Raw genomic sequence first — 15,271 nt, forward strand, 5'->3', positions numbered from 1 at the left:
AGTGTTTTAGGATATAAAAACATGGCTTTTAAGAGGCAAGCTCTATATTACTGCCATGTGTGCAGGTGGCTGTTATGGGTAAAAATAAAAGCAAGGTGCAGGACAGTGCCGTGAGTATGATGACAAAGTATAGAAGTACATGGAAGAGAACTTGAGACTGGAAGTGAAGGATATAAGGAGACTTACTTTTGTACAACATAATTCTTTTTTTCTTTAACCTCATGCATATATTAGTTAAATAACAAAATGGGATTCAGAGGCTCTTAGCGTTGACTTCTTAACTTTCTTTTCCTTTCTCCCCTCTTCCTTTCCCTTGTTTTCCTTCTGACACCCCTGAGGGGTTCCCTGGAACATAATTTGAGAAGCACTGCTCCAGCAAGTGCTTTCTTTGGTTGTTCCCTCTTAATGAGAGCCAGCATCCACCTTGGCTGTGTTCTAATTACAGGTTGGCACTCAGGGCTGCCGTCCTCCCAGTCAGTCAACGTGCATGTATGAAGTGACTGGGCAGTGACCTTGAGTGGGTCAGTCTGCATCCAGTAGAACAGCTCAGTATTTGGGAATCATAAAAAAACCTTCCACCGAGGCTTGTTTTAAAGCCAAGATCCTTATTTTTGCAGGAAGCACTCTGTCCACCGAGGTCAATCTCTCCACCCCCCCACCACCACCAGTCACTTAGCTCTAGGCACATACCTCTCTGCCACCACTTACTCTTTCTCATGCTGCCCCGTCCTTTCCGGAGAGTGCTCTGTCCTGAAGTGCCCAGGCTGGCTGTGCTCCGCACGGGGTTGACTATGGCCGTGGGCACAAAGACGGACTTGAAGGGGCGGCTTTGTCGGGGATCACCTTCTGAAATGCTGCCTTGGGAGGACACAGAGGAGGTCGACAATGTCCATGTGGCGTAGAGACCAGGGCTCCGGGGGTCTGGAAAACTAGATGTCTTTCTGGGTGTGGAAATTGTTTTCAAAAGAAACAGAGAAAGCAAATGGTCAATCAAGAGTCCTGTTTTAAAAACCTACCAGCTCCCAGCCGTAGACCAGATGTGGCTCTTCCTCACCCTCTTTCTACCCATAAACATGCTTTTTGTCAACGACGTGGGCTTAACTACGTAGCCTCGTCCTACGCTTGCTGACTGTGGGTGTGTTGAGGGTCTCATAAGGGTCCTTTCCGTGTTCGCCTGGCTTTGCCATGGCGATTCCTTGTCCATTCAGGGACTCTCTGAAGGCAGAGATTTTACATGACCTACGTGTCCTACAGACCTTAATTATGAATAAATGTTTGCTGAGTGGCTGCCATGATGCTTTCAGCCCTGATGCCAGTCATTCTGGCTAACACATATTGAGCACTTACTGTATGCCAGGCAACAGCCAAGTGCTTTGCCCACATGATCTCATGGATTCTTCACAACAGCCCTTTGAGGCAGGTTATTATGAGTACTGCTATGTTACAGAAGAAAGTAAAAGGAGATTTAGAGGTACTTGCCCAAGCAACTACTACTCTACCACTGAGCGACATCACCTGCGCTCTCACCACTGCGTACACAACCTTGGGGCTAGTGAGAGCATTCATCATCTGGTAGCAAGGAAAACCTGCATCCCACTTGAAAGAAACTGAGTAAAGCAGTGGGTAGGCCCTAAACGTGCCACCGTAAGACATCAATTCTTCAGCCTTGGGGTCTGATTTTTGATGCTAGCATTCAAATTTTGTAAAACAGCAAGCAACCCCCTCTCCATTGTTCCCAGGCTGCAAGTCCCTGAACCCCATGGGGAAAGGCTGTCAATCTACATGCCCTTCTTGCCCTTGTACCAACAAGTCCTCCCCCAACATCACAGCCTCTCCTAAGCAGCCCATCCGTCACCTTGTCACTCTGTTGATGAAATAACCTCGGCTAATTACCTGGGAATAACCAACTTGACCATGGCCCCCGGCACAGAGATGCCCTCCTCCCTCCTAGTTTCCTGCCTGTCAATGCCTCCAGGTTTCTCTTTGGGTAATTTCCTCTTATTTTCCTCCTTTTCTCTCCTTTTGCTTAAAAGTGATATGTGGTTTAATGATGAGCCGGCCAGGGTTGTACAAAGATGAGTAAGGCATCCTTTAATGTAGCCAATCCTGCCCAAGACAGGTATGCAGCCCGATGCACCAGGAGCTGATGGTGCAGGGGAGTGGGCTGCCCACCATGAAGAGCCCACACTACATTGGAGGTGATGGCCGCTGGAGGGGAGAGACCCCCAGCACGAGCTTCCATGACATAGTCTGCATCTGCCTGTCTTTTTTTTTTTTAATAGTCAACAGGCTATTTTTAGAGAGAGAGAGGAAGGGAGAAGAGAGAAACATCATGTGAGAGTGCAACATCGATCAGCTGCCTCCTACACACTCCCCCATAGAGATCGAGCCCACAACCTGGGCATGTGCCCTGACTGGGAATCAAATCAGCAACCCCTTGGTGCATGGGACAACACCCAACCAGCTGAGCACACTGGCCAGGGCATGAACCAGCCTGTCTTTTGAATCAAAGCTTTAAGGTGCTAGATGCTGCAAAATGGATTGAAAACAGGAGAGAATGCTTCCAGAACTGTTTCCGGCAGCAGCAGCAGCAGCAGCAGCAGCAGCAGCAGCAGCAGCAGCAAGGAATTAGGCCCAAGCCAGCTTTCTTCCACCAGTCCTGTCTTTAAACAGACTGACATTCGACCTCCGTTTTCTAGTCTAGCACTAGGCTGTTCATTTAACAAGGGGCCCCTCTGAGTCTTAGCTCAGCACTTCCCTAGCACTTTCTTCTGACATCAGAGCACTTTGCACACAGATATTAATCAATCCCCATGACACCTCAGGCCTGCAGACATCATGATGCTTGTTTTCTAGCTGGAGAGACTGAGGGACATTCAGGCTTGAGTGCAAGGAGCACGTGTTGCCTCTGATTCGCTCCACGGAGCTGCTTTGAATGTGCAGGTCCCTGTGTCCTTTCTTCTATCTGTGACATGAGCCCTTAAGAACTTGCCAAATATTTGAAAGGGGCATGGACCTTGACAATTTTTATGTAGTTCTGTGTAGAAAGCTAAAGGAAAATGAGTGCTGGCCCATGAGTCACTGGGAGGGCACGTGTACCAGGTATTGGGAGAAGTTTGCAAGAAAAAAAAATATCCTGGCTAACTGGACAGAAGGGAATTTATGGGGAGGACGGGAGGGTGTGGAAAAGGCCTGGAAACAGGTCTAAGGGAGGTTGCTGAGGAATCTGAGGTGGGAAGGGTCTGACGCTACTGTTCATGTTTTTGCCATGAATGGTCTTTAGCTTTGCCCACATTCTTTCCTCCCTTGTCCAGGTTTCCAAGTCCCAAGAGAAAGTATCAGGTTGGCTGAGCCTGTCCCTTCGCTGTGGTGATGGGTTGAGGAAGAGGAGGAGGAAGGGGAGTTGTTAATTTCTTCAGTCTCTGAAAAGGGAGGAAACTTCTGCCTCCCATCAAGACTGTGCGCGAAGGAGGAAACTCAAAGGGATATTGGTGCTATTGAGAAGGGGTTTGTGTGAAAATGAGACAAATGCTCTCCACCACCTGAGCCAATGATGCCTCCAGGAACTGGGGAAACACCTGGCGGTGGCAGAGATTTAGTTGTTGCTCAACACAGGACAGGCTGGACACCATCTCGCACAGAGGGCTGGAGCTCTGCGTGGCGCAGAAGCCTTTCCCTCTCTTGGTAATGAAGGCTCACTTGGTGAATCTTCAGCCAAAAACCTGGCATTTTGGTCAACTCTGGTCAATGCATAGTTAGTCCCGAAACTGGCTGGCTCAGTCCATTAGGGGATGGTGCTAATGAGAGCAATGGTTCAAACGGTCAGGGCGCACCTCACACCTTCGGGCCCTGGCTATTGGTAAAAGGGGGCACCATCCACCAAGGGGGCTGGTGCCTGTGCAGAGCCACCACTGCAACAGAAGACAGTGGGGGTGAGGGAACTTCACACACACGGAACCAAAGAGCAGAAACACAAGTGTCCAACCCACTCAGTTCCAACACAACCTGCTTAACGTAGCAGAAACCCAGCTGACAACGGACAGCATCACTCAGCCCTAAGGAGGGGGAGGAACTAAACTCCGCACAGTGGAAAGGGGGCTTAAGAATGAGGGTGAGCTGCCCCCAGATAGACAAATTGGACAAATGTCATCCACGTCCAAGATGAGTGGGGATGGGAACTTTCTCTGTGCCAGGGGGGCCATAGGAAAACGTGTCCACACAGAGAGCATCGACCCTCTGTCACCTCAGGAGGATGTACTGTGGCAGGGATTTGTTCGTCTCGGAAATGCCGGCTCTCTAGAAGCAAAACCACCCGTCAGCATAAGTAGCACCTCAGTATATGAGCATGTTCAGATGTCTGTGAGCTGGGGTGGGAAGATGGACCGGGTGGCCGTCTAGTGTTGAGACTCTATCCATGTCTGACATGCAGCCAGATTGGAGGGCCTGAGTCTAGATGCTCTTGATGTGCCCAAGACCACACAGGAGAACAGCCAGGGAGGAGAGAAAGGGAAGCTGAAGCTCTGAAACACACTGGAATGGAATTCTATGTGTATTTGAGTTAGGGCGACCACATGTCCAATTTTTCCAGGAGGGTCTCTTTACACCTGCTGTATTAAGAGTGTCCCTCTCTCAGAAGAAGAAGGAGAAGGAGAAGGAGGAGAAGAAGATAAAAATTATGAACCATAAAATAGTAGTATATGCTTATCTATCAACAATTGAATCTAAAAATAAAAATAAACGAATAAGAAATCTAATGAACAGAATAAACTGGTGAATAAAATAGAATCAGAGGCATGGAAATGGAACAGGCTGATGATTTTCAGAGGGAAAGGGGGTGGGGGCTGGGAAGAGATTAAACAAAGATCTTATATGCTTGTATGAATTACCTATGGACACAGACAATAGGGTGGCAAAGGCCTGGGGAGGGGTGGGGACCAGGTGGAGGGGGACTCGGGGGGAAAAAAGAGGGACATCTGTAATACTCTCAACAGTAAAGATTAAAAAAAAGAGTGTCCCTCTCATCTTAAAAGTGTCCTAGTTTGGATGATAAATTATATGGTCACTCTTTAAAAAAAATGTATGTTTTCAGAGAGGAAGGGAGAAGGAGAGAGAGATAGAAACATTAATGATGAGAGAAAATCTGATCAGCTGCCTACTGCATGGCCCCTACTGGGGATCGAGTCTGAAACACAGGCATGTGCCCTGATGGGGCATCAAACTATGACCTCCTGGTTCATGGGTCGAAGCTCAACCACTGAGCCACACTGACTGGGCATGGTCACTCTTATTCTATCTGTTCTTCCACGGCATAACCAAGACTTTGGGCTAAGGCCTGATGCATAAGCAAACGCCCTAGGAGTACACACATGGCCCTAGAGAATTCATGTTAGATCCCACAGAAGAAACTGTTCATGAGTTAGGGTAGGTGTCCTCCTAGCTCCTCATTGTCACTTCTAGACCATTCTCCCACCCTCCTCTGTATCTCTGAGCTCTGACATATTATCGGACTCTGCCATCTTGTTGCAGTCGTCATTTCTCCTCAGGTCTCTCCTCTCATTCCTGGAAGATTTCAACTCCAGGCTCACTGCCCTTCTCTCCACTCCACCTGATCCTACCATGGTGATTTCATCTAGAGTTAGGGCTTTAAATGCCATCTCAAGCCTGGACTTCTTCCTTAAATGCTAGACTTGCATATGTAACCACATCTTTATGAGGATTACTAACAGACATTGGGACTTAATCTGCTGCAAACAAAGCTTTCGCTTCCCTTCCATCCCCCAAAACCTGTTCCTGTTTTGGTTTTCACCTCCATAGCAATAAAAGGCAACTCCATCCTACAGTGACTCAAGGCACAGAACTTGGACTCACCTCAAATCCTCTATTCTTTCACACCCAATATTGGATCTGTCAGAAAATCTAGGGTATAGCCAGAATCTGATCACACCCCCCTCCCACCATGGCTCACACCCTGGTTCAATTCACCATCACTCTCCCCTGGATTATGATAATATTCCCTTAGTCTCTCTGCTTTGAACTTCTTGTCTCAACAGTTTATTCTCAAGCCAGCAACTAGAGGAATTCCAGTTCAAACTTATATTAGATCATGTCATTCTTCTGCTCAAAACCCTGCAGTAGGGTTAAAGTCAAATTCATTATGACCTAGGAAACGTTCTATGATCTGACCCCCTATTACCATTCTGACCTCATCTCCTACTAACCTGCTCCTCACTGGCTTTAATCCAGGCCTGTTGGCCTTCACGTCAGGCACAGTCCTACCCCAGGGCCTTTGTTCAGGAACTTGCTGTTCCTTTGGCTTGGAATACACTTCCTTTGGCGACCCACATGGCTCCCCTCCTCATTTCCTCATTCCTCCTCCATCTCAGTAAGGCCATCCCTGACCAACCTGTTAGAACCTTAATCACCCCACACGAATTCTATTCCCCTTTCCTGATTTATTTTTCTCCTTAGGCCTCAGCATTAACATACCATACATATTACTTATACAGCTTGTTTTGTGTCTGTCTGTTCCTCTAGTATGTAATCTGTAGGCAGGGATTTGGTGTATTTTGTTCACTGGTGTTTCTCTAGTGTCTAGAAAGGTGACCAACACATGTCAGTGGTCAGCGCTCAATAAATGTTTGTTGAATAAATGAATTAAACCACCAGTTATAGACACCCTTAGTTTGCTTTTGGAGATTTTTCCACTTTCTAACAAATTCCAAGAACCTTCCTTTGAAGGATAACTAGGATCTTCTGCCCCAACTTTTTGCCAATTTTTTTACACAAGCCTGGACCTATGGAAACCCAGACTTCCCCTGCACTCTTCCTAGAAAGGGGGTCCACCACCTCACCTGCTAGCCTGATAGGCAGCCTTTCATTGAACCACAACCTCCCACTGGTTCACTGTCCCCTCGTGGAATAAGTCTGTTTCCTGGTCGACACAGTCTGTGATGGTCCCTCTGACCCTTCTTTGTATATCTTACACAATAGCCCTTGCTTATCGGTTTCTTCTCTGACGTGGTTTTGTCTGCTTACCATCCTTGCTGCCCTCCTCCAGACTCAGTGCCTCGCCTACATGAAGGTCCCCCCAGAACTGAACATATGACTCCAGGAGTGAACCCCAGAGCGTACCATGAGATCATCACTTTCCTTGGGATTGTGACTCTCTGGCATGTCATAAAGACAGCATTTGCTGTGGTGATGGCCTCACTGCCTGGGCTTTGCCTGAGCTGGTAGGGGTACAGGTAGGAGGAGGTGTGGGTAGTTTGGGAGTTTGTGTGCATTGTGGTTGTGGTAGGAGGTGGCTAGACAAACTGTGGGCCAGGGAAATGAACAGGTATGGCAAAGATGACAAAGGTTGGAACAAGTTATTTTGGAAGAAGACCTGCAGGGTAACTAACATGTGACCTGGGGTGTGGATGGACAGGGAGTAGTCTGAATTCCCAGAAACTCTGCTCACGGCCCAACTTCCTGGGAAGGTTCCTGCGTCCTCTGGGTGGTCATCCTGCCCTCACATTTCCCCATTCTGCCACTAGATGGAGTGTTGAGGTGGAGGATGTGAAGTGGGATTTTTGGCATTTGTACAGAAAACCTGAAATCTAGATCCTGGGCAGGTTGCTTAACTCTGTACATCAGTTTCCTCATTTGTAAAATAATATATACTTTAAAGGATTCCTGGGCATAGCTAATGAGTTAAAAAATGCGGAAGTGCTTGTGAACTGTGGAGAACTATAAAAAAGACAACTATTGCCCAGCCAGTGTGGCTCAATGGTTGAGCGTTGACCTGTGAATCAGGTCACGGTTTAATTCTCAGTTAGGGCACATGCCCAGGTTGCGGGTTCGATCCCCAGTGTGGGACATGCAGGAGGCAGCCAATCAATGATTCTCTCTCATCATTGATGTTTCTATCTCTCCCACCCTTTCCCTTCCTCTCTGAAATCAATAACAATATATTTAAAAAGAAAGATAAAAAAGACAACTATTTTAACTATATACTGTTTTTTTAAAAATATATATTTTATTGATTTTTTACATTTATAAATTTTATTGATTTCTTACAGAGAGGAAGGGAGAGAGAGAGAAAGTTAGAAACATCGATGAGAGAGAAACATCGATCAGCTGCCTCCTGCACATCTCCTACTGGGGATGTGCCCGCAACCCAGGTACATGCCCTTGACCGGAATCGAACCTGGGACCTTTCAGTCCGCAGGCCGATGCTCTATCCACTGAGCCAAACCGGTTTCGGATATACACTGTTTTTAAAAAATATATATATTTTATTGATTTTTTACAGAGAGGAAGGGAGAGGGATAGAGAGTTAGAAACATTGATCAGCTGCCTCTTGCACACCCCCTACTGGGGATGTGCCCGCAACCAAGGTACATGCCCTTGACTGGAATCAAACCCGGGACCCTTGAGTCCTCAGGCTGACGCTCTATACACTGAGCCAAACCGGTTAGGGCACTATATACTGTTTTAAAATTAAAGTGTTAGGAGGGTAAAAGCTGTTTCTTGGCCCACACTCTGTAAAAGCATCGAGTTGTTCAACAATTCAACCGTCCCCAGATGGCCCCGGTCTAGAAGACCCCACCCCCGGGTGCCTGGGATTGGAGGGGACGCACCTGAAAATGGGGATGACGTAGTTGTTGGGGAAGATGCCCACTCGCCCGGTGACCAAGGAGACTCCCTTGAGCCAGCCGTCCTGGTACTTCCCCAGGACCCTGATGCCTTCTCCCCTCTGCAGGTCCAGCTCATCGGGTCCGTGGGCGGAGTAGGAGTGCAGAGCTACAAACCTGGGGGACACAGGGCACTGGTGAAGGACAAGGAGTACACCTCTAGGGGAGGGCAGGGGAGTGGCGAAGGGCGAGGGGAGATGGAACCTTCAGCCCAGTGGTTAGCGATAATAACCTTGCAAAACTGAAACCTCAATATGTAAGGCAGATGAAGATGGCAGAGAACCTGGTCTAAACAGCCGAAGGGGCCCGATCCCTGCCCTCTCCATGCCCCCCGACCTCCGCAGAATGTCACACAACTGCAAGTCACTAGTTTAGGCTACACCAGCATTTTGACAACGGGACACTGGCCTACAGTGGAGAAAGGAGTTGGTGACCAGAAATTAGTGGCAGAGCCGGGTCTCAGCCCCACACGTGATGGCTCTATGGAGGCTGCTTTCTCAAAAACACACGTGCAGCCAGCAGGCTCAGGGAAATGAGAGGTCGGCTGGAAGCCTCGACCCACTCCCTCTCCTGAGAGTAGAAACCTGTTTGCCCCCAGGAGCTAGCTTAACGTAGGCAGGGAAGTGGGCACTGGGCTGGGGGTGGGGCAGGGTTAGCTCTAGTTCTTTGGCGCACAGCGGGCTGCTGGCTGCATGGTGGGATGGAGGGGAATGGGCTTAGTATGGCGAAAATGCCCTCGGTTAGAGCAGTGATTTTCCACTGTGAAGTCCACACAGGGGTCGGGTAGGTCTCACATCCAGGTATGAGTCAGGGATGAAGACACTGGGGAATGGTGAGGCTGTGAGATGAGATACCTGCTGACTAAAGGCATCAGAAAATAGCCTACCTGGCATGCCAGCTTCAGGGGCTGCCGGTGTATGGCCCTCAGGCTAGACCTGAGCAAGTCCTTCTAGATTCTAAGGACTGTGAGACACTGGAAGGTCTTATCAAATGGGCTGGGGGTGGAGTGTTCTCATCTGCAAGTTCTTCCCCCTAGAAAATGGTACATTTTTTTTTTTTACTGATTACTAAAGCAACATCTATTTATAGCCCACCATGAATCTAAAGGAAGACAATAGAAATTGCTCAGTACACAATTTCCCAGCAATGTTCTGGTGTATAACCTTCTAGTCTCTTTCTACTTTGTGAAATAATGAGCTAGGATGACGTGCTTTGCTAATTTGTACTTTTCACCGTTATTTCCATTGGCGATTTTAAAGGGAGGGGAGCCATTGTCTCTCTGGAGGGGAAGGTTTTGGAGTGCTCAATGGCAGAGGGATGGCTAAGATGACCCCTCTGCACCAGGACCGGGTGGAGGGCTGAGCTTTTTACTCACATGTTAGCTGAGAGGTGTTGCTGGGAGCCAGGCAGACTGACGATGGCCATGGAATGTCCTGGGGAGGCAGGTGTGGCGTGGTACATGCTGACCTACACAGACAGAAAAGACAGCCATGCTGAGTCAGTGAGCGACACAAGCCAGGCCCACAGCAGAGCTGCTGCAGAAAGGCCTGATGCAGCTGGAAACCGAGTCGTGCCCAGCGCTACCCATCATGGGCCCTGTCTGTGGTTTGTGGGAAGAGCAGGGCGGGAATACATCGGTTTATGTCCTGGGGAGGTGGGGGGATGGGGAGGTGGCTTGCCAAGGCTGCATTCCAAGATTACTCAGGCAGGACTGAGAATGAAGACCAGTTGGATTGACAGTCAACAGGGCACCGCCAGACTCCTGGATCCGTCCCCGCCGGCCCCTCCCCACCCATCTCCCAGTGCATGCACCTCCCTCTCCCTGTGAAAACCTGCTCTCAGAAGATGATACAACGGTTAATATTGATTGAGAACTTAACACTTGCCAGGCACTTTGAAGTGCTTTACAAGCAAAGGTCATCTTTATTAAGGGTACTGTTATCCCTATTTTTGGATGAGGAACTGAGAGAAAGGTCACCCAACTAGTATGAAACAAAATGTAAAACCAGGTAGCCTAGGTCCGCCCCCTCATCCCCACCTCCCAGCTTATCCAGTGACTTATGGAGGATGACTCTGAACCCTTTTTACGTTTTTTCCAGAACAAAAGAGGGAGCAACAAAGTGATAAGCTCCTGGAAACTGTCTACTCGCCTGGGACTTTGCCTCTTATCTGATTAACTTGCCTAGTTCCTTCTTGGCACGTATCACAGCCTGTGATCGTTTCCTCATTTACTAACCATCCCTCCACTAGACTCTAAGTTCCATGAGGCAGGGACTGCGTCTTGTTCACCACTATATTTCTTATGTGCTCAATATATTGTTGTGGCTTAAAGAACAAGTGAATGAAAAAGTTTTCCTACCAAGGTCTAATGAAACCTCATCCATTTCCATGCCATCCAGAGTAAATACATCCAATCTGTCTCAGCTACCCACCCATCAGTGATGGTAACTGTGTATGTGTGCCCTTTTAGGACTCTGGTTTTGAATGCTACTGTTGAGTCTGAGTGTTTGGGCAGGTGTGAATGCATCACTGAGTGCATCTGTCTCCGGCTGTCTGTGCAAGTGTGTATGTTTGTTCAGAATCCATGACAGTTGTATGTGGATGTGTGGTGGCACCGGTCTGTTGTATGTCTGATTATATTCAGATATGTGGGTCTATAAGTTGATATGCACATATGCCATGTGTGATTATATGTATGTATGGTTGTATATGTGACTGTAAATGTCTATCTGGGATTCTGTGTGCTTGTGTATGAACTTTAGAGGTGTATGCAGGCATGTATGACTATAGATTTTTGTGTTGATGGTTGTGTAAATGTATGTGTGATTGTGACATTATTAAAATCCAGTTATAGGATCAGAAACCATTCCAGTCAGATAATAACCAGTGTTGGTGGTAATGTAGAGGAACTGAAACTCTTACACAGTGCTGATGGGAATCTAAAAGTCTGGCAGTTCCCCAAATGATTAAACATAGAATTACCATGTTACCCAATACGTCCACTCCCAGTACCTACCCAAGGTCACACAAAAATCTGTACACAGAGGTTACAGCAGCATTATTCATGATAGCCAAAAGGTGGCAATAACCCCAATGTCCATAGACTGACGAGTAGATATACAAAATGTGGTATATCCATACAATGGAATATCACTCAGCCATAAAAATGAAGTATTGATACATGCTAGAACATGGCTAAACCCTGAACACATTTTGCTAAAAGAAGCCAGATGCACAAAGACTATTATTACATGATTCCATTTATATGAAATGTCCAGAATAGGAAAGTCTATAGGACTAGAAAGCAGATTAGAGGTTTTTAGGGGCTTGGGGACAGAGGTAGATATGGGGGTGATAGTTAATGGGTATGAGAGTTAAAGGGTACAAGGGTTCTCTTTGCAGTGATGAGATGTAAAATTGCAGTAATGATGGTTGTAAATATCTGTGGATATATAAAAAAGCCACTGAATTGTATACCTTAAAAAGGTGGATTGTATGGTATGTGAATTGTATGTGAAAAGTCTTAAAAAAAAAAAGCGTTCCATGGTCACACATCTGAGGCTAACACTTCGTCAAGTGTTCTGATCTTGGCAATAAAATATTGTCATACTGGTTCCCTCAAACAGAGATGAAAGGAGCTGGCTCTGGGCTGGGCAGGTCCTTTCCTGTGACTGGGCAAGGTTAATCCTGCTGGGCATGGGAGCTGTGCCAGGGAGAGCCTTGTTATGCGAATAACTAATCTTATGTTTGTAGAGACTGTCGAAGCACTGGTTAAGCAGCATGAACTTCACTTAGCACCCACGACTTTCCAATGTTATGTTTGCGTAAAAAGTCCTTCCATCCACAAACACTATTAATCTTTAGGGAGGAGGGAGTTGCCAGAATGCAAAGCCACCCCTCCACTGCACCGGGCTCTCTCTCTTTTCTTCGCTAGGCCTTCCCAGAGAGGGGGTATTTCCTCCTATTTGATACATGGTACCTCACTAGGACTGAAATTGGTGGGCTTGTGTTGGAATTCTTTCTAATATGGAACAGTAAGGGAGGTCAGAGTCTCAGGTTTTGAGGTGTCTTGGAGGGGAAGGGAGAACATGAGTGGAGGAGGTGGAGGAAGAGGAGGGAGATGGGGGGAAATAGTGGATGACTCTGAGAGTCGGGAAGAGAGAAAGTGAGAGAGGCACAGACAGAGCCTCAGTGGGGGAAAGAGAAGGGTTCAGAGGGATAGAAGGAAGAAGGGAGAAGAAAGGGAAATTTTAAAAAAGATGAGAAAAATTCTGACAACTCATTAAAAGAAAGACAACACAATAAGAAAAGAGCAAAAACAAGATATATTGAGTGGCCAATAAGTACATAAAAAGATCAACATCAACAATTATACAAAAATACAAGTTAAAACCACTATGAGATACCACTATAAACCTAAGAGATTGGCTAAGATGATACAGATGGACCATACCAAGTGTTGGTGAGCATGTGGAGCAACTAGAACTAATTTACTGCTTGTGGGAATGTACAATGGTGCCACCACACTGGAAAACAGGTTGGCCATTTAAAAAAATAGTTGGATATACATTTATCATGCTACTCAGCAATCCTACTCACAAGTCTTTATCAAAGAGAAATGGAATCATGTCCATACAAGGACTTGTACATGAATGTTCATAGCGGCTCTATTCATTTTAGACAGAAACTGGAAGCAACCCAAATGCCAAGCAACTGGTGAATGAATAAACAATTGTAGTTTAACGACAGTGGCATATGCCTCAGCAATACATGCTATGACATACATGAATCTTAATACCATCCTAAAAGAAGCAGGACATCCAGGACTACATGTTCTGTGATGCCATTTATATGATATTCCTAAAAAAGCCAAACTATAGTGACAGAAAACAGATGAAAAATTGCCAAGGGCCAGGGGTGGGGAAAAAGGATCGCAAAGGCAGAGCCAAAACTGAATACACGAATGAATGGATGAATGTCTGACTGGAGTGATAGGGAAAGAGAGGAAGATAGAGAAAGGCAGGGAATGAGGAAGACAGAAGCAGACAGAAATGAAGGCCCGGTTCGGGAAATGAAGACAACCACATAGGTAGATGGCCAGCTTCTGAGGAGGCAGGTCTGTTCCTGCCCCTGGCATCGAAGATGGAGGCCCGCCCTCCTGAGTGAAAGAGCCTAGTGAGTGGTTCCCTGCGGTCGACTGTGACCTCAGGTCCCTGGGCCCTAGAGGTTTGAGGCCAGATGGAGGTCCTCCAGCAACGGGTACTTCCTGGCACAGTGTTTGGGGACCCGAGCTGGATTAGAGAGTGGGTGTGGATTTGAGGGTGAGTATTTCTGCTACAATCTAAAAACATTTTTCTTCCTTTTGAAGGAAATGACTCATTTCTAAAAGTCTTTATCAGAAATAGAAGCATCCACAGCTGTGTGGCCTCTGGGTGTTTTCAGGTCTTGAGGTTTCAAATGAGGGAGGAAGGTGGCGTGGAGCCTGGCACAGCATTGGTACAACATTCCGCTGGCCCCAGTGCCTTTCCCAGCAGCCACACAGGCGTAGAGAATGCAGCGCCCTCTCTGGACCTGGACAGGAGGTCTAGCTTCATGCTCAGGCATGTGCCTCTAGTGTTTACCAGGATGTGTGATCTTGGGCCAGTGATGGATTTCTGGGGATCTTCCATTTCCTCACCTGTACAATGGGGCAATAATGGCATCTCTCTCATAGAGTTGTTATCTGGAGGAAACAGCACAACCCATGTAAGTTGTTTAGCACATGTGAGTGCTCTGTGAATACGACTTATTTGGATCTGCAAAGAGATTAGCTGCTTGGTGTGGATGGAGCACTTCTTTTTATGCAACAGTTCTGCAAGGCCTTGGACTGAGCAGGATCCAAGAGTGTAGTGGGGGATGGGAACAGGCAACCCTACCTCTCCCGCTCTTCTGGAGGAAAATGTCCCCCTCCCAGCCCTTCCGTGGCCCGCGCTATTTCCTCCAGGGCTCACACCTTGGTGGGCATGGGGTGACTGTTTCCTCAGTAGAGTGTGGTCCATTCCAGAGGGGCCCATTGTCCTGCATCTCAAGATTCCCAGGAGCTAACAAGGGCCTTAACATACAGAGTGTTCCTTCAGGTTTGGGAGACGAGTTGCATTTTAGAGACAGAAGATTAGACATTATTTGGTAGCTTCTGTACCCACCACTGTGGATAATCTGGAGTTGACCATCTGTCTTTATAAAATTAAAAAAATCTTTCCTCTATAGATCAAGAGACTTAAGAGCCACATGCAGGAATTGCAATGTGTGAACCTTATTTGGCCCTACACAATGGGGTTAATGCAATGAGCAAAACACACAAGGCTCCTCCTTCCCCACGTGGTACTCAGCAAGTACACGGGAGGGAGGCGATTAAACCCATAATTATATAAGCACGGTGCATGTTAGGCAGGGGAAGTTCAAGGTGCTCTGGGCACCGTTGTGCCAGGAGACACTTGCCCTGGTTGTCAAGAGGAATTTCACTCTCAGATTCTACAATTCTAAAGCTAACTTACTGTACACAGGCCTCATTGTCATTATCTCCATTTTTACAGGTGAGGAAACTGAGATAAAAAGAT

At 47.1% G+C, this 15,271-nt stretch overlaps 1 protein-coding gene across 13 annotated transcripts in view; it reads right to left on the reverse strand.

The window, feature by feature from the left end:
• The window catches only part of SH3RF2 (SH3 domain containing ring finger 2), a 110,650-nt gene that overhangs the window by 22,422 nt on the left and 72,957 nt on the right, over positions 1-15,271 (reverse strand). For 8 of the 13 annotated variants that reach the window (XM_023752011.1, XM_023752010.1, XM_023752004.1 and 5 more), the window contains 3 exons: positions 10,051-10,142; positions 8,622-8,792; positions 691-941 (listed from right to left, as the gene is read on the reverse strand). In XM_023752011.1, the coding sequence (XP_023607779.1) occupies positions 691-941; positions 8,622-8,792; positions 10,051-10,142 (514 nt within the window). The remainder of the gene's footprint in view (positions 1-690; positions 942-8,621; positions 8,793-10,050; positions 10,143-15,271) is intronic. The other 5 variants (XM_006086400.3, XM_023752009.1, XM_023752012.1 and 2 more) reach the window with 4 other exon arrangements.

Source organism: Myotis lucifugus, unplaced genomic scaffold (genome assembly GCF_000147115.1).
Source record: "Myotis lucifugus unplaced genomic scaffold, Myoluc2.0 scaffold_28, whole genome shotgun sequence".
Taxonomy (NCBI): domain Eukaryota; kingdom Metazoa; phylum Chordata; class Mammalia; order Chiroptera; family Vespertilionidae; genus Myotis; species Myotis lucifugus.